This window comes from Aethalodelphis obliquidens, unplaced genomic scaffold, assembly GCF_003676395.1.
Source record: "Aethalodelphis obliquidens isolate GAN/ISIS:26980383/991018 unplaced genomic scaffold, ASM367639v1 scaffold35, whole genome shotgun sequence".
Classification (NCBI taxonomy): Eukaryota; Metazoa; Chordata; class Mammalia; order Artiodactyla; family Delphinidae; genus Aethalodelphis; species Aethalodelphis obliquidens.
This window is the reverse complement of record NW_020837979.1, coordinates 7,689,918-7,712,544: the sequence shown is the minus strand read 5'-3', so window position 1 is coordinate 7,712,544 and position 22,627 is coordinate 7,689,918. Positions and strand designations below refer to the sequence as shown.

At 52.9% G+C, this 22,627-nt stretch overlaps 1 protein-coding gene and 1 long non-coding RNA gene across 12 annotated transcripts in view; one reads left to right on the top strand and one right to left on the bottom strand.

Moving 5' to 3' along the window:
• The window catches only part of INPP4A (inositol polyphosphate-4-phosphatase type I A), a 148,597-nt gene that overhangs the window by 109,265 nt on the left and 16,705 nt on the right, over positions 1-22,627 (top strand). For 3 of the 11 annotated variants that reach the window (XM_027128879.1, XM_027128881.1, XM_027128880.1), the window contains exons 18-25: positions 1,304-1,476; positions 2,277-2,400; positions 3,137-3,263; positions 3,555-3,695; positions 5,884-5,981; positions 8,256-8,368; positions 10,396-10,550; positions 19,203-19,388. In XM_027128879.1, coding sequence (XP_026984680.1) covers positions 1,304-1,476; positions 2,277-2,400; positions 3,137-3,263; positions 3,555-3,695; positions 5,884-5,981; positions 8,256-8,368; positions 10,396-10,550; positions 19,203-19,335 — 1,064 coding nt within the window. In that variant the 3' untranslated portion in view covers positions 19,336-19,388. The other 8 variants (XR_003437653.1, XR_003437651.1, XR_003437652.1 and 5 more) reach the window with 5 other exon arrangements.
• Positions 15,206-19,243, bottom strand: LOC113632054 (uncharacterized). Its single transcript, XR_003437654.1, has 2 exons — positions 18,549-19,243; positions 15,206-15,691 (listed from the first exon to the last, which is right to left on the bottom strand). It is a non-coding gene; the product is annotated as an uncharacterized LOC113632054 (long non-coding RNA).

Sequence of the window (22,627 nt, the reverse complement as noted above, 5' to 3'; positions counted from 1 at the left end):
GACTCACATTTTCCACTCCTCCATGCAGGGTTCTTTTCCACTGTGATTTATTTGCCAGGACCTTTTTGCTGTAGACTTTCTAAATGTAAGCCTGCTTTTTTCCACTAGAGGTAGAAATCCTTGTCCGCGTACAGTGTGTCTGCATACACACTTAGATCATTTCCAAATTCTGAATGGCTACGTAGACTTGAAAATCTGCGTTGACCAAACACTGAGTACAGGGAAGTCCTTTTGTAGGTTTTAGGCGTTTCTCTGAATTTGTTTCTCAGCAAAGCGTGAAGCACACAGTTGGAGAGAGCAGAACCACAGCTCCCTTCTCTCTTTTTAAGATTCTGTTTATCTGAGACGGAGCTGACCATCCTAGCAGCTGCACTGCTCACGAGGCCAGGTCCTGTCCTGGGTGGGGCGACGGCCACGGGCATCCTGTGACCCGCATGCACCCCATCCTAGGAGGGTGCCCTGCCCGGGCTGCACACCACTGCCTTCGCCGCGCTCCGGGTGGGGCACCCAGTGGTGATGATCCAGTGCCTATTTCTGGGCTTGGTGGCCTGTTAAAAAAATATAACTGATGGGGGCATGTCTTTTCTCGTCTAAATGTCTTCCAAATAGGAAGGACCGAGAAGAGCCAAAGCCAAAAATACCTTTCACTCTGTTTTTCTCCCCTGAGGTTCTATTTTTAAAAAGTTGTTTTGGTACAGGGTCAAAGTTTCCTTATATTCCAAAAACAGAAAAACCGCACTAAGCCAGGAATAGGGGGAGTCTGGCAGGAAGGTGGCAGCGGGGAAGAAAGCGCAGGAGGCGGGGACGCTGAGGGCTGCGTAGGCGGGGAGGGTCCTTCCGCAGTCGTGGGTGGGGCCTGCGCCCGCGGCGCAAAGGCTCGGCCAGGCTGGGTTGGCCTTGCTCCGGAAGCCCGGGGCTCTGCCTCGCCACCTGGATCAGAGAAGCCAGACAGCAGGTACCCCGCGAGGGATGGCGGTGCTGGGAGGCACTGGCCTCCGCAGACACAATGTGTTCCTGCTGAGTCATGACTCCCAGAGCTCGCTGTCATCTTGCTCGAAAGGAACAGTCGGGGCCGTGAGTGTGTAGAGTCCCCAGAGCGGGTGTCGGTGGTCCCCGAGGAGGGCTGATGGTGTGTTTGCTGGAGAAGCTTCAGGCTAGGAGGGCAGAGACCGGGGCTGAACTTGGCGCTCCTTCTGGGCCCTGCGGAGGCGGGAGGGGCAGGCAGGGTGGCCGGGCCGGTGCGGGACTGGGGGCCGGGGGCCTTCGAAGCGCCACCTTCTGAGCCGACCGCCCCTCGTGCCAGGTGAGTGGAGCGAGGCCCTGTACCCCCTGCTGACCACCCTCACGGACTGCGTGGCCATGATGAGCGACAAGGCCAAGAAGGCGATGGTCTTCCTGCTCATGCAGGACAGCGCGCCCACCATCGCCACCTTCCTGAGCCTGCAGTACCGCCGCGACGTGGTCTTCTGCCAGACGGTAGGTGAACCTGTCCCTCTCTGCCGGTTGAGGAAACCAGCGTGGCGCTTTGCCCTCCCGCCTGTGGCTTTGCCCGTGTGGCCTGAGGCCTGGGTGTTGGCCTTGGAGGGAGGGGGAGGGGAGCTGCTGGATCGCAGGTGCTCAGGACAGTCCGGCTTCACACCTGCTCCCTGGGAACCTGCCCCAAGGAGCCTGGGGTCACACCGGCCCTGGTGCCACCTTTGTTCTTCCCTGCGGAGGAGTTCATTGAGGGAAGACGCGCAATCTGTTTTCTGGTTTATAAAGCAGCAGGTATTAGGCCCGCTCAGGCACAGCTCTATTCCGGTGATTTCGATTTCCCTTCAGAGGAGGGAAGAGCTTAGATGAGCATCACCAGTGTTCAGGTGCAGTCATCTGATTAGCAGAGTGAACGCTGGCAGAGGCTTGGTGGGTTCCGTGCGGCTTCCTGTCCCCACGAGGCCGGGGCTGTGCACGGGGCACCCTGTTCTCCGCTCCTGCCCCTCGTCGTGAGCACCCCGCTTTCCAGCCAGCGCTGCTCTGGATCTTCGGGCATAGAGGCCTTTCCTTTCACCGTGGGGAAATCATTCTGGGCTTCCAGAAGGTTCTGGCCCAGGAGTGACCCCAAGGTCGGGTCGGAAACTGACCCAAAACCAGACGGACCTTTGGAAGCGAGCCCTCCCGTGGCCTCTGCACTCCTGGTCCCAGCCCCCGAGGGCGAGGGGCCGCCGCAGGCAGAGCAACGCGGGTGCAGGAACCGGGGCGGGCCAGGCGCGAGGTGAGGCGGTGTCTGTTCCCTGCAGCTGACGGCGCTGATCTGTGGCTTCGTCATCAAGCTGAGGAACTGCCTGCACGACGACGGCTTCTTGCGGCAGCTCTACACCATCGGGCTGCTCGCCCAGTTTGAGAGCCTGCTGAGCACCTACGGTGAGCCGCCTGGGCTGGGCTTGGGAGAGCCTCCGTGTGTGGCCCCCTCTCGTCTCCCTGAGTGGTTTTCTGGTACACAGGTAACACGTACTGATGAAAATGTATCCAAACACCCCGATAGGTGACAAAGAACTAAAAAAAGCCCTATATAGTTACACACAGGCACACACACAAACACCCGCTTGTGGCCCATTTTTGCACCCACTAAATTATTAGAAGGAAAGTTGCTGGGTCACACAGTAGGAGTATTTTAAAAATTTGTTGGTATTTCCAAATTGTCTTATAAATGCTCTCTTCTCCTCACCTTTGTTTTCTGTTTATTTCTTCTTAGAAGGTAAAAACAGATAATTTTTTTAAAGTATCTGTTAATCTTTGGAGTTCTAAGACATTGAAGAAATATCAAAAGATCTAAAGAATACGGAAAGATCACAACACCTAACGAGCCGGCTTTGCCTTCTGAGGTTCCCACGTGTAGGTCCCCCACCCCTCCCTTCGCCAGGAAAGGGCTGGGAACTACAAGGCGTGGTTGCACCAGCTGCGCTTTTTAACGTGGCCATAGAACTTCAGTAGTGGGCTTTACTCACGGAGAAGTGAGGCACTTGGCCAGCCTCCCCCCAACTCTCACCGCCTCGTCACTGCCGCCCTGAACTCATCACTGTCCTTCATGGCCACGCTGAGTCCAGGGGAGAGCGCAGGTCCCCTCTGCCTGACAGCCCTTTCCCTCTCTTGCCTCCAGGGGAGGAGCTGGCCATGCTGGAGGACATGAGTCTTGGGATCATGGACTTGAGGAACGTGACCTTCAAAGTCACTCAGGCTACTTCTAATGCATCAACCGACATGCTGCCCGTCATCACAGGAAATCGGTAGAAATGTTTTTCTGATTCTCAGAACTAGCGCAGTTTTCATCTGTGTTCATCACATGTGATGCACGTTTCATTTTTGCTTTATTCCGTTGCATTCAGCTGGAAACGCTCATCCCAGCCCGCTACACTCATTTCACAGCCCTGTACAGGTCGGTGACCGGCAGCTAGGAGGTCTCTGAGCTGGGCCAGGCCGCTGTCCCGTCCTGAGGCCAGCAGGGCCTTCCTCTCCTTGCTTGCCTGTCTCGCATCTCCCTGTCGCAGGCCTGACCCTCCTCTTCTTCTGCATTTCAGGGATGGCTTTAACGTGCGGATCCCCCTGCCGGGCCCCCTGTTTGACGCCCTACCCCGGGAGATCCAGAGCGGGATGCTGCTGCGGGTGCAGCCCGTGCTCTTCAACGTGGGCATCAACGAGCAGCAGACGCTGGCCGAAAGGTGCGTGCCGGGCCACCTCTGTGGGCCAGGGGCTGCATCCGTTGGTCGCTGAGCTGCTGGAGAGCGTGTGCTTAGTCCTCTCCGGGCTCCGAGGGCCACCTGGACTTTGTTATCCCTCCTTCCTTTAAGTTCAGCCACATACCGGGCTCGTCTTTGGTGCTGGAACACAAAGATGAACCAGACGAGGTCCGTGTCCTCGAGAGACTTGGGCTGGTAGCAGAGAGGTGGCTGCAAGGATTAAGATGAATGCAGGGAGTAGGGGCCCTAGTGAGGTCTCAGGGGGTCTGGGAGGGCTTCCTGGAAGTGGGTTTTAAAGAGTAAGTAGGAGTTGGTTATATGAGGAGGTGGAGGAGAGACCTGGCGTCCCGGGCCAAGGAGCCTGAACAGAGGCAGGTGGGGAGAAGCCACGTGGGGCCGGAGGCTCAGGTGGCAGGCAGCAGTGAGCAGGGGTGAGGACGGAGAGGCCTGGATGGCAGGCATAGAGCCACACCTTGGTCCTAAAGGCCTGTGCCTCATGAACTCCTCCAGGGTCACCTGCCAGGCAACAGGGAAGAGTCACGTGTGCCCACATGTGCAAGAGTGTGTGCAGGTGTTGGAGAGGAGGGGATTGGGTGTGTGTAGCTTCTAATGACCTTCTGTTGGTACGTGAAGACCTTTCCTGTCACGTCATTACATGCATGTGATCTACGTGTTTTAGAACTGAAAGCTATCTGAAAGTTCTTGCTGTTAAGGACATGTGGTCTCCAGGACGACATGCCATATTCCTGTTGAGCCTCTGAGCCCAGTGGTCAGTGTCCATCGATCCCCAGGTGTAGGGTCCTCCCCACACGGTCGGAGACCTTTCAGCGGGACAGGACACCAGCAGAGTCACATCTGAAGAAGGTCATCTGCCGGCCATGTGCTGGAAAGATGTGAGGGGCCAGATGTGACGAGGGGGTTGTCGGGAAGAGTCCGGGCCAGAGGCGGTGACCTGGGTCAGGCAGGGGCAGTGCAGATGGGAAGGGACAGACTGGAGAGCCGAGGCGTGGTCTTCAGCGGGGCAGGTGTGAGAGGCGACAAGGAGAGGAACAGAGCAGGCCTCTAGGTGGGTGGTGAGTAGCTGGTCCTAACCGGGAGAGGGGTCATGCTGGGGGCAGTTGGAGAGCTGGCCTTAGGCTGAGGGCGCCAGCCCAGGAAGCAGAGATCCGGAAGGTGTGGCCAGAGGTGAGGTGCCCACTTGAGGGAGAGCGGGCAGTGTCGGGGCCCCAGGAGGAGGTAACATCCCCTGCATCTGGCAGCCGCTGTTCCTGACTGCAAGAGTGGTTTCTGAAAAAGGTGTTTCTGGAAAGGTTTCTGCAAAGGGTTGAGGCCAGGCCGGATTGGAGTGAGCAGAGGGCCAGGTGGCGGAGGACATGGCAGTGGACGGGGGACACGGGAGGCAGGGTCTGTGCTCTGCTTGCTTGTCTGCTCCTAAACAAGGTCAGCTCACCTGTGTCCCAGGGTGACCCCCAGGGAGCAGGTGCCTGGAGGAGAAAAAGGCATTTTGGGCATCAGGGGTGGTCGGGTTGCGGTGGACCCACAGGAGGGCATCCTGCCCCCTTTGGGACTGTGAAGAGGCTGCCATGCACGGAGGTCGCTGGGCAGGAAGTGGTGGAGGGGGCGTGCGTCCAGGCCTGGGACTCCAGGGCTGCGTGTTTGATGAGCACCTGCGCCTTCCTCACGGGTGGCTTCCCTCCCGACTCCCCGCGGGCCTGGCTCCCTGTGTGGTGAGGGGAGGGCTGGGGCCCTGCACTCCATCCAGCAGGAACAGCTGGTCGGGTCTGGTCATCCAGCAGCAGGGCGACTTCCGATTTGAAGATGGGACTGTCCTGATTCCCCAGCCAGAGCCCCACTGCCGGCCCCACTCCCGGGCGCCTCCGGGGTGGGAAGACGGGGACCTGGGGCCGCGCGGCGGGGCTGCCCAAGGGCCTGGGTGTCTCGCAAGCATGCCTGTCACAGGTCACGCAGGGTTCCTGCTCATGAAACGTATTCAGACTTCTCACCAACACGGGAGAGATGACCTTAAGCTTGGGGGGAGGAATGTGGCTTAGAATCTTGACGTGCGCCATAAGGATCGAGAGAATCGACATCGTTACCTTTAACGCGGTCACCATGGCGCTAGAGACGGCGACATTAGCCAGCTAACAGTGTCCCCCTGTGACCTCTGAAGGTTTGGCGACACGTCTTTACAAGAAGTTATCAACGTGGAGAGCTTGGTGCGGTTAAATTCCTACTTCGAGCAGTTTAAGGAGGTTTTGCCAGAGGATTGTAAGTATCTCTTCACCGCGGCAGGTCCCCACCCGCTGTTTGTCGTCCCTCGAGGGGTTTGAGGTTTGCTTAGCGACCTTCTGATGCTGATGCTGACACCCCCCTGCCTCCCGCCCTGTCACCAATGTGGTCGGCTGCTTTCATGCCTGGGGTCACCGTGCAAGACACGAAGGGGCTGAGGACAGACCCTGGGGAGGGCTCGCGTGGAGGCTGGGCCAGGTGGGCGCGGAGCCGAGGGGCCCCGCTGGCGTCTGAGGGGCATCTCACAGTCGCCGTGTGGCGAGGCTGCGGTGGCGCGGGTGGGTGACCACGCTGCACGGCCTCGAGTGGCCGGAGGCTGGCAGGGACTGAGGGCTGGCACGTGGGGAGGCAGGAAACACGCCTGGAGCACGGGGGATGGAAGGGTCTTAAAGGCCCGAGCGAAGGGGCTAGAAAAACAGGCCTGCGAGATGCCAGAGGATGGCAGGACTGGAGATCCTGCAGGGCCAGGTCGGGGCCCGCGAGCGAGTGGGGGGACATGGTGTGGGCACGGGAGCTCAGGCGGGAGGCCTCAGTCTCCCCATGAACTGAGGGCGTAAGCCCAGCACTGGGCTTGGCGGCCGTGAAGGAGGCTCGGGACGGGTGCTGTTGGAGCCGTCGAGGCTCTGGCACTGACCACACATCGGAATTCACTGGAGAATCTGGGAAAATCCTCTTGCCAGGGGCCCAGCTCAGAGTGTAGAGGGCGGGGCCTCGGCCTCGGGAGTTTAGAAACTCCCCAGGTGATCCCCGTGTGCTGCACCAAGCTCGAAAGTGACGACGTTTGAGTCAGTAAAATGCTTCTCTGAGGACTCAGCTGAAGGAGCCCAGATACCAGGTCATCCTCGTGTTCTTCCACAGTGATCACAGTGACCAGTGACAGATTTGTCAAGTCCTTGCACGTGCCAGGCCTTCTACACACTTCCCATGAATTATCTAACTGATCCCACGGCAGCCTTGGGAGGCGGGCTTGGTTCCATTTGACATATAGTGACACTGAGGCATGGAGGGCAGGTCCCCCAAGGAACCTGGGTCAGGCCAGGTGGCCTGTGGCCAACACCCACCTTCCGACTGCTCTGGAGGCGGGGACAGTGCCGGCTGCCCAGCGGACTGAGGGGACGGGAGCGTGTGCTGGGCCAGCCCCCCGGCTAGGGCGCCCTGAGACGGAAGGGCCACGCTGGGGGACCAGGAGCCTTGTGGTCAGGAAGGGGGAGACTTGTGCTCAACGTTTTGGAGGGCGGCAGTTTCCAGTGAGACGTGGTCCCAGGGGTAAAGGCCCGGGAAGGGCGAGGCCGGCGGGATCAAAAGCCGGTAGCGCTGCCCACGGCCCGGGACGCCGGGGGTGCCGCAGCCCGCGTGGCCCTCAGCCTGGTAGTTACGCTTGTCCGCGAGGCTGAGGAGATGGGCCCACCAGCGAGCGCCCCCAACTCTGCTGGGGCGCCAGTGTCGCTAACTGGGCCAGAGGTCAGGTCCTGCGTCTCCTCCAGGAGGCTCTGGTTCACAGCCTCTGGGTTCCCACAGCCCCCGTCACGCGCTGAGCCCTCTGGCCCGGCCCCCGGAGCAGCGTGGTGCTGGGCTCCGAGCAGCAGCGTGAAGTGGTTGGCACGGGATCCTGCGTGCACCGGGGAGGTTGTGCGGTGGAAACGGGTGCATGGTTTCATCCCACAGTTGGTGGTGATTTGCGGATTCAGGCCCCCTGGCTGTTTTCCGTAGATGTGACTCCAGGCTCTTCTGTTCTCCTCTGGTGGTCCTGGTGTTTGAAAATCCCAGGCTTCTGAGGTGAGGTGGTCTGACTGATCTTCCAGCTGGAGGGGTCCTGGAGCGGCCTGGACACTGTCGCGGTGGAGGCGGCTGCCCTCCCCACCTCCCCCAAGGGTGGTGGCCCCCTCAGTGTCGCCACCCCCGGCCCTAAGCATCCTCCAGCCCTGGCGGCAGTTCTGAAGACCTGACGGATCTCCCTCACTCCCTCCCGTTCTCGATGATCCGAGCTCCCCCTCCAGCCCCTCGAAAGAACTGAAAGGAGGCCAGGTGGTTGCCCTTTGCAGGTGGCACTGAAGTGGCAGTGAAAGTAACGGAGTGCTCCCCGTGCTGGCCACCAGGCCCAGTCCCTGAACACAGGCCTCCCTTCTTGCTTCAATCACACTGAACCTCCGGCTCCGGCCGGGACTCATCCTTTGGCCGTTTCCGGCGGCGCTGGCTGCCGTGGGCTAAGTCCCCGTGGGCGGCCCCAGCTCCACGACCCCGTCTCTCTTCCAGGCCTACCTCGATCTCGGAGCCAGACATGCCTGCCGGAGCTGCTGCGGTTCCTGGGTCAGAACGTGCACGCCAGGAAGAACAAGAACGTTGACATTCTCTGGCAAGCTGCTGAGGTGAGGGAAAAAATGTTAATAACAACAACAAATTAAAACCTCAGCCAGGAGTGAAGAGAACAGGTTTCTTCATAAGGACACAATGAGAGTTGCTCGTGAGTTGCTTACCGTAGGGCTGCCTGAATTCTGATAAGCCTGACACAGAGTCTACCCCCTCGGACGTGGAATAACCAGGCTGATGACAGCTGTCCCCTTCCGAAGCCCGCACAGTGATAACCAGCTAGAGCTCACGAGCTGCTGCATCTTTTAATAGGTTCAAAGGGAGATCTCTGGGACCTTTGCCGTCTCTTTAAACAATATTTCTAGTACACTGCTGCTCAGATCTCCTCATTTCCCCTGAAGACCTCAGATACTTTCTCACCAATTTGTGGAGTTCCTGCTCTGAGCCCGGGTATCAGAGCAGTTTCACAGCTCGTCATTCACTCACCCCTGATGAGGGGACCTGTCCACACTGGGACTCACACACAGAGTTGGCATATTATTAGTCGGGCCTAATTCACACATGGGGAGACCCGCCAGCACCCTGAAGTGGCTGCTGGTCCCCCCACAAAGCCTGGAGCCTGGTGCTGCAGGCTTCCCTCTTGTGCAGGGATGCACTTGTGGCCACCCTGCTGCACCTTCCAGAACCTCATGGAGCTCTGGATCCGCCATCTATGAGTGTAACTTTCTTTGACCCTATTTTTAGTTTGGTTTATGCCACGCGTCTGGGTCATGAACTCTCCAGCCTGTGGAATTTAGTGAGCACGTCCCCGTTCACTTCATCAGTTATGATTTTATTAATTCACTCTTCACCTAGCTCAGGGGCTGCTTAGAATCTTTAAAAGAAATTGTTGTCTGTTCTCACGAGATGCCCGTCTTCCTCCTGACGGTCGTGGCTGAACTTGCTTGGGTCCTTTCTGTCTTGTCCTCCTTCAGACACCGTGCTTGGGACCACACTGTCCTCTGTAGAGCGGCATCCCTGGCCGTGGCTGCGTGGTCTCGGCTGGGGCCTCTTGGCCCGAGAAGCAGGCACGGGGCCGTCTGTAGGGCAGCCTGCAGCGCCTCTGGTGTTTTTCTGAGAACAGCAGGTCACGGAGCCCACTGGCGTTAGGTCACATGGTTTTTCGTGAGATACCCACATTGTTCTCACAATGCAGCATCTCCTACGGGTCCACAGGCCCTTATCTGAAGCTCTCGTGGGCAGGTGTTCTAGAATTCACAGGGCTCCACATTTCAGAAAGGTGATACGGTATACAGTTGGTACCTAGGCGTGTGATAGGGTGCACATCACCTGTGTGTAACGTGCACGTGGATGATTTCACATCCCCAGGGGATCTGGGGCAGCACCCTGGAATCAAACTCCTGAATACTGTCTTACTGAAGAGTATGAATATGTATACAAAATGGGATAGATAAAAATTGTAGATAGTTTGACATCCACTCAAGAGCTGGTCATGTTGCCAAACAAGGCTGCCACAAACTTTATACCAAAAAAAAAAGTCTTTTGTTCTAGAGCTTCCTCGATTCGGGGACTGTGTGCCTAGGATTGCTCCCAGTAATGCAGAGCAAATGCTCCCAGGTGTCCTTCCATGGGGAGATGAGGTGCCCTGAGGCGGTCTTTTCTCAGCAGGGGGGTTGCCCTCCACGGGAGCTCCTCACTTGGGAGGGGAGGTGCGCTGGGCCCTGTACCAGGGCCCCGGGTCGAGCTGGAGGGGAGCCTGGTGGGCAGGAGGTGGCCACAGGGAAGTGGGTCTGCTGAGCTGTTCCCACCTGTGCAGACGAGGAAGCGTGTAGAGACCAGTGGGTCTGTGCTGTCACTTCCAGAAAGGCCTAGAGACTTGGCGGGGGCTGGGCATCCTGGGAGCTCTCTGACCTACCCCAGGGGGTGGGCAGCAAAGGGCTGGTCCGGGCAGAGCTGGGAATGTGGCTGAGCAGACGGCGGGGCCCCCGGGAGGCAGCAGCGTCCTGTGGGAGAGGCCCCGGGAGGTGGCCCGGGGCAGCGACCTGTCCCGTCTCCCCCTAAGTAAAGCCTGCCTTCCCGTTGGCAGGTCTGCCGCCGCCTCAATGGGGTGCGGTTCACCAGCTGCAAGAGCGCCAAGGACCGCACGGCCATGTCGGTGACACTGGAGCAGTGCCTGATCCTGCAGCACGAGCACGGCATGGCCCCGCAGGTCTTCACGCAGGCCCTGGAGTGCATGCGCAGGTGAGTCCCCCGGGCCCGGCGGCCGCGCTCTAGTTTGGCTTTGGAAAATTCCTCCATGTCTGCCGAGTCAAACTCCAGGCCCATCACATCCAGTGTCCTCTTGAGTCAGGGGGGGAAAAGAGCCGGCGCTGTGTCTGAGTGGGACCGCACTGAAGCGGGCGAGCCGAGGCAGCGGGGAGGGAGGTGGTGAGCTCGGAGGCGGCCGTGTGGCTGCCCTTTGGTGCCCGGTGTGCCCCGGCCACTCATCTTGCTGTGGGTGCGACTCAGAGCCCGGGCATCCCAGCAGGCCCCGGCTGTTCCCATCCCGCGTCGTCTCTTTTCAAACCGAGGGGAGACCGAGCGTCCGCAGGCTGCGCCGGTTGGCTCCGCTTCTCCCAGTGGTGGGCTGGGTTTGCTTTCATGAGCCCAGTGTCCAGTGAGTGTTTCCTGGCAGCAGCCCCTCCCCTGTCCCCGTGCCGTGGCCACCTTGCCCTAATGATGTTCTGATTCCGAGGCAGCAGGCGTGTCTGCAGGATGAAACCTGGGACTAAAACTCTGTGCGCTGCCGAGCGATGCCTTGTTTCCGGCACTGCCGGGGAGCACCTCCCCTCACATACCAAAAGAAAGGATAAGAAACCTGCTCCTCCTGTCTTCTTCCATATGGCCGCCAATGCTGTTCTAGTCTCGTTTCCAAGTCACCTCTACTGAATGTTCTGTACCATTTGTCCTCTCACCAAATTCTTCAAAGCATTCAATTCTCTTATCCTTTCTGTATGTCTCCGCCGTTTCACCTTCTCACCGTCTTACACGAAAGCGATGCCTGAGCGCCTGCCTCTTGACTGTAGCGTTTTGTAGAACTGGAACTGTTTGTTCCTGTTTGGTCTTTCCAAGTTCACCGAAACCTCGTGACCTCAGGGCTGCCTGTTGATGCACTTTTAGAAAGTTCACACTCTCCCTGCCTCGGCCTCAGGGAGGCGGTGGGGTCTCAGCGTCCCTGGTGCGGTCAGCTGCGAGGTGGAGGGGAGGACCGCGCTGGTGAGACGCAGGCCGCCGGCCGCAGAGAGACGAGAAAAATGGAGGGACACAACTCTAGCTGTGGGGCAGATACTAGGATGAGGTCCGTGCCGTAGGCGCGCGTCAGGTGTACAGTTGGTACCCCTCTATCCAGTCTTGGCTTCGTGAACACATTCGATGTGTTTGTTCTGACTGCGTCTGAGCACAAAGGTCTGGGGAGACCAGGGAGCAGGTGGCTCCTTAGACACACGGGCGGCCCCATCTGCTGGCCTGCAGCCCGCCAAGGGGCTGTGGGCAGTTACCCACACGTGCACAGGTGAACTGGCACGCTCACAACTTTGATCACGTGGGTTTCCTTGTAGGAAAATCAGAAAATCCACATAAGCCCCTACCCCAGTGACTCCCACACCAGCCCATAGCCCACAGGACAATTCTCCGTATTCCTGCTACTACAAGGAACACTGCTAACATCCTGATGCATGTTCAGATACATACGTATGAGTGTGAGTGTGCTTAACCCGCACATTGGTCAACTTACCCAGTCCCTGAATAGTACACGAAACATATGCACAAACAGATGCAGTTAGATGTGTAATTCTGCCCACTGTTTTAGTCTACTGTTCTCACTTAACTGTCTTGTGAGCTTTTTTTCAGGTTAATGAATGTGGGCCTTATCATGTTTAGCACACCATAATTTATCCAATTTGCTGTCCTTGAATCTTTAAGCTGTGTACAGTGTGCCAGCACTTTAAATAAGGGTGCAGTGAATACCCTTGTGTTTTCTCCTACCCACGTCTGCCCTGTTGATTTCTTAGGTTAAAGAGTGTACACCCTTGTAAGGCCTTTAATACAAATTGACAGGTTGTTCCCATACCAGTCGCACCCAGTGTCCCGGGGGCCTGCCCACCCACCCTCTGGGTAATCATCCTGCCACTGCTCTGAGCGCTTCTGAGCCTGGGAAGTCGGCCTTGCTTTCCTACATTACGGCAGGGACCCCGGGATCCTGAGTAGGGAAGGACCCTCCTCCCATGGGACGGGCATCATTCCCTTGGCCTCCCTCTGCTTCTCTGAAACCCCCATCTGCGTCCAATCATGGATGTCTTTTTTAAGTTTATTTAGGTTTTTCTGAATTTTCTAAAACCTCTGCCGTGAACATACGTTACCTTAATAATCGTTGAAGAAGTTATTCAAAACCAAAGCAAAGCTCGATGCCACCTCGCCTCTGCCGCCCTCGGGATCCTCAGAGCACCAGCCTCGGGTGCCGTGCTCGCCACCCTTGTCCACCTGACCTCATGCATTTGTTTCCGTGTGACACTGTTACCCACCCCCGACTTCTCTGCTTTTTGGATTATCCCGTGTGGGGAAGACATGTCTGCTCATAGGCTGCAGGCCCCAGGTGGCTGGTCGGTAGCTGGTGTTTCTGGCTGCGGCGTGGCCAGGAGCCGCGGGGCAGCCCGGAGCCCTAAGGAGGCAGCAGGCGGTTTGGCCATGCCCTGCGGTGGTTCTCTTGCTTTCTGGCTTGCGTCTTGCTCCACGGAGGAGCAGAGCACGCAGGCAGCGGGGTGGGGCGGCTGGGGCAGGTGGGCTGGGGGAGGGGCGGGGCTGACACTCGGCTGTCTTGTGTCCTGGAGGCCCCGGGTGAGCACTGGCCAGTGCGGTGCTAGCAAGTGCTTGACAGCCAGCTCTCTCCAAAAACAAAAACAAAACCTGATCTGTCTGGTTTGCCAATTTCTGTGGCATAAACACTCCCGCCAGCGCCTGTTTCAGGCTGCCGAGCGACACCACAGACCAGGGAGCTGGGAAGAGATGCGCACGCTTGGCTTTTGCCGTCGGAGCCCATTCCAGCTCCCTGCTGGTGGTGCCCCTCCGTCCCCAGTGCAGGGACCGAAACACAACAGTGGGCCTTCCTGAGTAGCCCCAGTGGCCCCCGAGACTGCCCTGGCCGGGGTCGTGACCCCGTGATCAGTGCTCGTGGCATGAGAAGCGTCCCCCCGTGAGAATGGCACATCCAGGGTCCTCCGGGAGCCTCACCTCAGCACATTTCTTCGGTAGCACCGAAGGGGGACAGACCCCCAGTTTCCAGTGAGCTGGGTTGGACTCCGTTCTTGGTAGACCCCATCTCACAGAACGATGACTCGGAACAGTAGCTCACACCCTGCCGCCGTGCAGCCTAAAAGCCAAGGCGAGTCTGGTGAGGGCTCGGCCTGCAGTTGATACTGAAGGGAAACGGTTATCGTGCAAGTGTTTAATCAGGAGGCAGCTTTGGCGAAGTAAGTTGCGCCACCTGCCGCTCAGGCACCTGTGAGAAGGTCAAACGCCCCGATGGTTCTTCATGTTCAGCTTGCTCTTTGGAGTCCACGTCTGGCCGCATGTGCGAGCATGGCAGGGCAGCATGGCGTGTGCTTGGCAGCCGAGGGTGTGAACATGGAAAACCATTTAGTCGGCCTACACGTGTTTGTTTTCAGTAGATTACAGTATTTTCTTCTTATTTTCCCTTCTCTTTCTCTCCTGTTTTTCTTGTAACTGTGCTCGTTTTGTTTTGGTATCCCTTTTACACCCTTTTCTGCATATCATCTTTTTCTTTGTGTTGTGGCTTCATTCCATGTTTTTTTAAATCTTATCTTTTGGTTCTCCTCTTTTTTCCCCACACTTTTGAGAAAATCCATTGCATGTATCTCTCCTTTTCCTTTATTTTCTTTCCCTTTTTCTTTTCCTTTCTCCCAACCTTCTTCCTTTTCACAGCATTGGAACACGGGAGGTAGTCACCCAGAAGAACTTGAGCGGCCTGGTGCCCATCCGAGACTTAAGACTAGACCCCAGCCTCCTCTGTTCCGTCCCTTTACTAGCTCTGAGCCCCAATTTACTGATTGCGTGGCTCTTCCTGAGCGTAGCATACCTGGTGGCCAAATTGCGTTGCAAATGAATATCGTTATGAGAAATTAACAAATCACCAAAAAAAAGTGCCAGACATGTCCAGCCACCGTGTACCCGACTGGACAGAAGGAGCGTGTCAGAGCATGGTCCGCCGAGATGTATTTCATGCCTTACAGTTTGACATTTTGTTGTTCTGAATTGTAAACACCTGCCAAATTATTTCACCAAGAGGATGTGTTCGTTTAAATTCTGTAGCGTTTTCAGTGCTTGTAACATGTTCTTACAGAGCTCTGTTACTGCTTTGTTTAGCTGGCCTGGAATTACTTGTACCAAATCTCTTACCTTCTGATGTAAAACTATTTATTACCTGTATTATCTCTTGTGCCCTGTTTCCTAGAGAGAGGAATTCTGTCAGGAAAGAATTTGTATATTTGATACTATTCTTTAAATGTACTGCTAACCTTTCCTTTCCTTTTGAAGAGAAATGAAAAGTGTAGATGCTTTCTAACTGGCTCATCTAGATAAACCTATTTAATAGGACATGTACTTTCTGCTTTCATTTCAAAGCGTAGTCCCTGAAATTATAGTAGCAAACAGTTTGCAGAATTATAACATTTCCTTGCTTACGTTACTATTTCCAAGTTGGGATGACACAAAGCTGTGAGGACGGTAGCTCGTTGTATCAAGTCAGGCACATAAAAATAACATATTGCATGTGACTTTAGAATTACTCTTCTAAATCTCTGTCATTAAACTGATCCAGGAACAAATGCACAGAGTAGCAAAAGGCTGTTGAAGTTAGATACATTTATTTTTCTTGAAATAGCATTTTTCATCCAAAAAAAAAAAACCCTGCTGCTTTAATTCCAGATTCAAGTCCAGATACCTTTTCTCTCTTACAAATCAAATATGGTTAATTATGAAAAAAAATCAAAATTTACCAAAAAATAAGGTCCACTTTTGGGCAGTTGTGCCAGATGGAGGTGTGAGAGAGAAAAGGTCACTTTGGTTTCTGTTCTTATCGCTCTTAATTTTAACACGGCAACGTCTGTAAAATGGGAGGATTTGTAACCTTCACATTCCTGTGTGGAAAACGGTGGCTGGACACCTCTGAAGGCAGCAGAGTAGATGACAGGGAACCCCACAGACCCTGCATAAGAAACGGGCGGTGGCTTCTCTGTTTTCCAGCTCCAATTATGTTGTGCTTCTGTTCTGGCCTCCAGCTGGCTTTCCCATATATTGCATTTTATGGAAGTGGATTTCTTTTCACCACTCTAGAAACACTGGAGTGAATTTAGAGAAGCTGGCTTTTCCAGAAACTTTACCCCCAGCCATGCACGCAAACCCAGTCCACCACAAAATCTGGCCTCTCCATTCCCTCCCCCAGACTTCCAGAACTGACTCTGGGGTTTCTCTGGTTTGGCCTCAGATCTGAGTCTGGGTTCCGGGAACTGTAGAGGCAGTTACGACTGCAGAAGCAGTGGGTGACAGAGGGCAGGTGCAGACTTTAAATTCTAAGATGAAGGGGCATCCTCCTCCCCGCTGTGTCCTAGACCCGAGCACTGGGGGAGCCTGGGGCAGCTGAGTCCACTCTCCTCACAAGTGCAGTGTGGTCGCTCTGTCTTTTCTAGAATGAGGTGGCTGCTCTGTGGCGCAGCTCCTGACATCTGTCAGGAGGGAGTCTCTCTTCAGATGCCAAGTGACTGGTGGTGTTAAGTTGTAGCAACATGACACTAGTCACAGGTGAGGTCCTGCCAGCCTGTGACTCTTGTGGAGAGGTGTGTCCACCACTTGTCCTCCTCCACATCAAGGTGTACAAGTCGACTTTCTGAGACCATCTCGTTCCTTTATTGGAAAGAGGGCAGGCAGGGCCTACGGTTCACGTTCCATAGCTCCTAGCCTGTTCTGGGTAAAGCACTCCTGCCGCCCCCCGGGTGACACGTGCTGTGCCCGCCTCCGGGCTGGCAGAGACCATGCGCAGATGAGGGAGGCCCTTCTGACCCCACAGAGTGTCCCCTCCTCTTCCCGGGTGCCACCGCCCGCCCAGCAAATGGGGGCCGCGGCCAGCTAGACAAGCGCCCCCCCCGGCACCCCCCGCGGGGCCTCACGGACATCATGGCCTGTCCCCAGCTGTCTGCCCCCGGCTGTCATGGTGCCCACCAGGCCTTCCTGTAGGCTTGGCTGCTAAGATAAGAGAGAAATGGATGCAAGGAGAGGGGCTAAGATTCTTGGGTTTTCTCTTCAGGGGTGGGTCAGGAGGTAGTACGTTCTAACTGCAGTCACGAGGTGAGATGGAGACAGCGCACCACGAGATCAGACGAGGCTGGGGGTGGTGGTGGTGCTTTAGAATATCTGAGCAAGGAAGCTCAGCGTGCCTTTGAGCTGAGTTTTCATGTCGCCAAGGCCTTACGAAGTCAGGCTAAATATATGTTTGAAATCTTTCCTGCTTTAGTAAGTAACAGGCAGGATAAAACAAAGATGGGAAGATGATTCAAGAAAGGGGAGTCACTGATACTTGGTGAAGGTTTTCAGGTTGCTTTTGAGCTAATGCTAGCGCTGAGGCAGTGTCAGCGCAGGTGACTAGATGTTCAGGATCACCAAGACACTCGTGTCCAGATGAGTTCTGAAGGGGAAGATCCCCTCCGGAAAGGAAAAACAGAGCTGTCACTAAAATTAGTTGCCACTTGGGGTTTCAATTTTAATTTTTTGTTTTAAAAAATAGATGTCCTTGAAATAATTTATCGATATAATAAAAAAATCATGTAGCTTTGAAATAATTAAATCCCTCTTTCTAAAAATCTATCCAAGGCCACCTCGGTGTGTACTATAGACTCCTAAAAATAATGCAGCCGTTGTGAGGGATCAAAGTATTCTGCCTTAGGACGCAGGCTGGCCCCTGCGGCAGGAAACACCAGTTACCACAGCACGGGCTTGCCTCTCTCCACGACTCAGGCCCCAGCCCCAGGCTGGAGCTTGTCTAAACACTGGGTGATCGAGTCAGCGTGTGATCAGCCTCATTAGTCAGATTTTGTAAACTCAATCCAAATTCAAACATTTGAGGGAAAATAAGCACAATTTAAAAATAAAGTGTAATCTTGACTGTAATTTCATGTGTAGTGTATATTCAGCCAGCTAAACCAGTAATCAGCCTCTTTAACATGTAAATAAAAAGGTAACATCAGAGTTCACAAATTATTCTTCTTCGTTCCTCAAAGCAGTTTGACATTTACTACTGATAGGTAGTTTTTGAAAAGTGTGTACCTTTCTTTGTAAATGGAGAAGCCATATCTGAAATAGTCCAATAATGTAAGAGCTTCCAAAGATTAAAGAAGCACCTATATAGCTTCTGCTTTAAACGGAGTATTTTTATCTGATTATTGGATGTTAGACCCACACGGTCTTTACTTGCTCTAGGGCTCCCTGCTCGTATGGCCTAGGCGCTCAGTGAGGATGACACACATGTAGCTGAGGGCTTTGAGGCTCTCGTGACAAGAAAGCATATCTGAGTTACTAAATTACTTAATATAACAAGCAGGTGGATACTTTTCTAAAATACCCGAGTTTATCTTCTGAATAAAATCACTGTCTTACCAAAAATATTTTTCATGTTCTTAATAATGAGATTGTCATTTTCACTTTAAAAGGCTTGAGGAATTGCCACTGATATTTTTTTAAAATGCATGACATAATGGACTTCAGACAACTTGAAATATTTTTTTTAAATCGCTGTTTCTTGGTAACTGCAAATTTTACATCTCATAAAGGGGATTTTGTACTAAATTTAATAATTAGTTGATTTAACTGCTAGTCTTAGAATAATATAAAACTATGAACTTACACTGTGCTATATAGGAAGTCATTCCTATTTAGAATCGCTTTTGCCTGTGAATCTCATGTCTATCGGAACGTTTCCCAGAGAGCTCCCCTGAGGCTCCCATTCGGGAATGTGAGGCCTGCCTGACAGCCCATCCTCCTGTTGAGCATTTGCTTTGCCCACTGGGTTGCCAGTGACAACCCTTGATCAACGCAGCAGCGGAAGAGGCTGGTGGCAGGTTCTCTAGGGAGGGGCCCCTGTGGGCTCTCACTGGCTCAGTGGCACTCCTGAGAGAGGTGACCACGAGGGCAGCTCACCTGGAGAAGGTGACCTCGGTGGGGTCACTTCTTCACGACGCCCCAGCGCTGAGAGCCATGTAGCCATCGCACAGCCCGCGGCGCTGCTGTGTGCCCGGGACAGCTGTCTCCCAGGTTGAGACAGCATGTGACAGCCACCTTCTTAGCCAGATGGTTTTGCTACATGTTGAATTCTGCAAGGAAAATCAGCATTTTGAATTGGAGACGGTTAACAGCTGTTGCTAATATAGAAAAATGCAGCTTTTTAAAGGCTTTTGGTAAGAGTAGCACTTTTTCCATTTAAATTGCTATGTGACAGAACCTCTGAACCACTAGTTAGGATAGACCCCCTCAGATAACCAGACACGAAATACATGAAACCATTACCTTAAAAAAAAAAAAAAAGGTTGTCCTCCACTTCGATACAGTGCTGCTTTTGGAAATGCAAACCTCGCAGTCCCATACAGCCTGTGTCCATCTCTGTGCTTCTTAATTGCCTTGTTCAGAAACCTGCCATCTTACGTGTGTATTGTCGTAAATGAGTCTGGCATCCATTTAAATTAATCAACCTTTCTTTTAATGCTATGAAAATAATCAGTTCATTTCATCTGAGTTTAAGTCTTTTCTTTTTTCCTTTTTTACTGCTGTCATTTCTTGTGCTTGTTTTTTCCCCAGTGAGGGTTGTCGAAGAGAAAATACAATGAAGAATGTTGGAAGTCGCAAATATGCGTTTAATTCCCTGCAGCTGAAGGCTTTCCCCAAGCATTACAGGCCTCCTGAAGGGACTTACGGAAAAGTTGAAACATGAACACACGGTTTCCTCTAATTAGCTGTTATGTAATAAATGTGGGTACCCTCTAGTGTCATATATGAATTCTTCAAGAAGACCTGAAGGATTGGTTTTTACTTTTATGTTTTTAAAACTATTTCACTAAAGAGTCTATAGAGCATGTTTTTTGCGTTGGAATCCATAGCAGGTAATGTTGGGCTCACTAGTGTGGAGAGTTAACAACTGCCCATTTAAACAGCCTTCAGCCATAACCACACAGATATCAACAGTTACCTGTATGAATCAAGCCAGGTGCGTCTGAAATGCTAAGACTTTCTAAAACGCCCACTTAGGCAGCTGCTCACCTAACTTATTTTTCTACTGAGTAACTCAAAATTGAGCATTGATTTACAATCTACTTTTTAAAAATCTCCATGTAAAACAGTAAATAATAGTTTAAATGATTGGATCCCGGGCAGACCACTAAATGTTAAATGTTAAGGGAAGTTTTGGGGAAAGACGCTCGCTCTGTCTCATGCGGCCAGGGCGAGTGCTTCTGGTGCATCAGCCTGCCTGTAACAGCACGGGTGGAACCAGGAGTTGAAGTAAAGGCTGATAAATCAGCCTGAGATAAGACTTATTAGAAGACAATACCTGCAAAGCCGCCTGCACAGTAGGGGCCACCCCTGTCCCTTAAAGGACAGGGTGTCTGCTCGAGGGCATGAGGCCAGCCGGCTCCTGTTGCCTTATGCCCCGTGTGTAGTCCACGGCCCCAGGGCACGTCTCCCCTTCTTCCCCAGGTCAGGACCTCGCATGCGGTATTGTCTGATGCCTCTCAGTCAACAATGGGGGATTTTGCATAGAGACAGTGGAAGCCTAAATATTTTCAAAATTGGTGTCCTCTGGTGGGTTTCCCAATTTTTTGTCTTCTAGAAGACAATACAATCATGTTTGAATGTCTGATGAAAGTGTCTTTTAGGTCTGCAATAATTGTTACTACTCATTCTGTTATGTAAGATGGCTGTTGAGAAAGTTGAGATATCTCCTAAAATGAGATTTTGAAAGGGATTAATGGACCATAAAACTTAGGAATTTCATAGAAAATTATGTCTGGTCATCTATTATAAGATGATGATGAGTCATCTGCACATAGCAGAGTTTTTTCTTAGTTTATATGTTTTTATCAGTTGTTTTTATCATTATGTTTACATGTTATTTAAAAGGCTGTAAAAGAAATGTATGTGGCACATATTCATGATACTGATCCTAATGACTTGTGAACCCTTAGGAAGTTCCTTTATCTAAAATTCTAAATGCTATTCTTTGGGCTCCTCTAGAAATGCCACTTGGAAACACGTAACAGGCTTGGGCCTGGGGAGCTGAAGCACAGGCCAGACCACCCCTTGGCAGGGACAGAGGGTGGGCATCAGGTAAGGGTGGAACCAGGTGACCTTTCAGATCCTTTCCTCCTCAGAAGTCAGTGCACACCTGGAGCCTGCTGTCTCCTGACGCCCACTGGTGAGTGTGAACTGGTGTGGAGGGTGAGTCAGTGAGGGACCCTTGGTGCTCACCAACCCCTGCACAGCTGGGTTCACTGTGGAGGGCGGAGGTGGAGAAACGTGTCCCGCAAGCCCACTGCACAGGTGGCAGCAGGTGGTGTCAGATTCTCCTGCTGTGTCGATCCATGTGCAGAGACAGCTTCCAGTATGGCTGATTTAGTCTTTCACCTCCACCACTTCATTTAATTTGTCATTTTCTAGTATCTATATATTTCCATCTTTACTCATTTTAACATTATTTTTTAAAACTCCCTTGTATTTTTAATGTTACTCATACAACTTTCAGATTTTTTTTTTTTTTTTTGGTCTGAAGAGCATTACCTGCATTTACCAAAAGGGAATATAGCAAATGTTGTCATCTGTTAGCGGTTTTGCATGTGGCACCTTTATGTGAGTATTTTCCTAATTTTGGCTTCATGTTGGATCACCATAAAAGTCGAAGACTTGGCTAATCACGTAGAAAATATTCAGGTTTCAGTATTCCACCTGAGCGTTACTCCCCCGCTCCTGTGCGGTAGTCAGTCTCACGGCGGCGCTGCACGATTACAAAGCTCGTTGAGTGGGGGCCACATTGCCCATCGTGGTGGCTGCAGGTACCCAGGTCACACGGGAGCTTTGAGTTTTCAGTTGGAGAAGGAAGGCAGTTGTACAGGTTCCCGTAAAATAGAGGTTCCATCAAGTGCTCCTTATATAAGGCACCCATTTAAAAAGAAACGTTGAGACACTGAAAGCTCAGATGTGACGTGGATTCTGTGAAAGCATCTGCAGCACAGTTGCCTTTGGTTTCCTTTAAAAACGTACAAATACTGTATAATAAGTTTTGTCCCTACACAATTGTATTTGCCAGGCTTAGTGCATTAAGGTACTTTTATTTATTTGTTTTGGACAGTATTAATATATATAAACATATAGTTACCGTTTTATATATTCTTAGCTCATTCAAAGCCATGTATGCTGTAAATGTGCTAGTCTTTAGAATGACAATAAACAACTAACGAGATCATTAAACCTGGTCTGCCTGATTCATTCGGATACATTAGGAGGACTGGTTCTGTGGCCGGCATCTGGCTGGACCATCTGGCTGGACTGCTGGGCATTGCATTGAGTGCTCAGTGTTTGTAAACATGAGACATTTCTGTTTTATAATCCTGTTTTCACTTAGTTGGAAGTAGAGGGCAGTGAGGTGTGGGATTCAGCTTCAGACAGATTCGGATCCCTATCCTGTTCTGCCTTTCACTGGCTGGTGACTTTGAGCAGCTTGCTTGCCCTCTCTGAGCCTCCCTCCATGTGCTGAGTATGAAGTTGCTGCTTTTGCCCTTGGGCCCAGTGCACATCAGATTTTGCGTACACGCTGTAAGAGTGAAGTTCCTCCTGTCTCCCCCAGCCCTGTGGAGATGCTGCAGTTAAGCCTTCAAAGCCAAATGCTCTGGGAGCTCCTCTTCTCAAATACAGACCCCCAGGCTGGGGAGCCTGACATGGGGCTCAGAACTCTCACTCCTGTGGGGGAACCTCTGCCATATAATTACTCTCCAGTTTGGGGGTCACCCACCCCCTCCCAGGGGTATGGGATTTGACTGTACTGCGAGTGTGCCCTTCTTACTGTCTCGTTGTGGTTCCTTCTTTACGTCTTTGGTTACAGAATATCTTTTTTGGTAGGTTCTTACCTTTTCTTATCGATGGCTGTTCAGCAGTTAGTTGTGATTTTGGTGTGCTCACGAGAGGAGGTGAGCTCAAGGTCCTTCTACTCTGGCATCTTGTCCCAGGAACCGAGG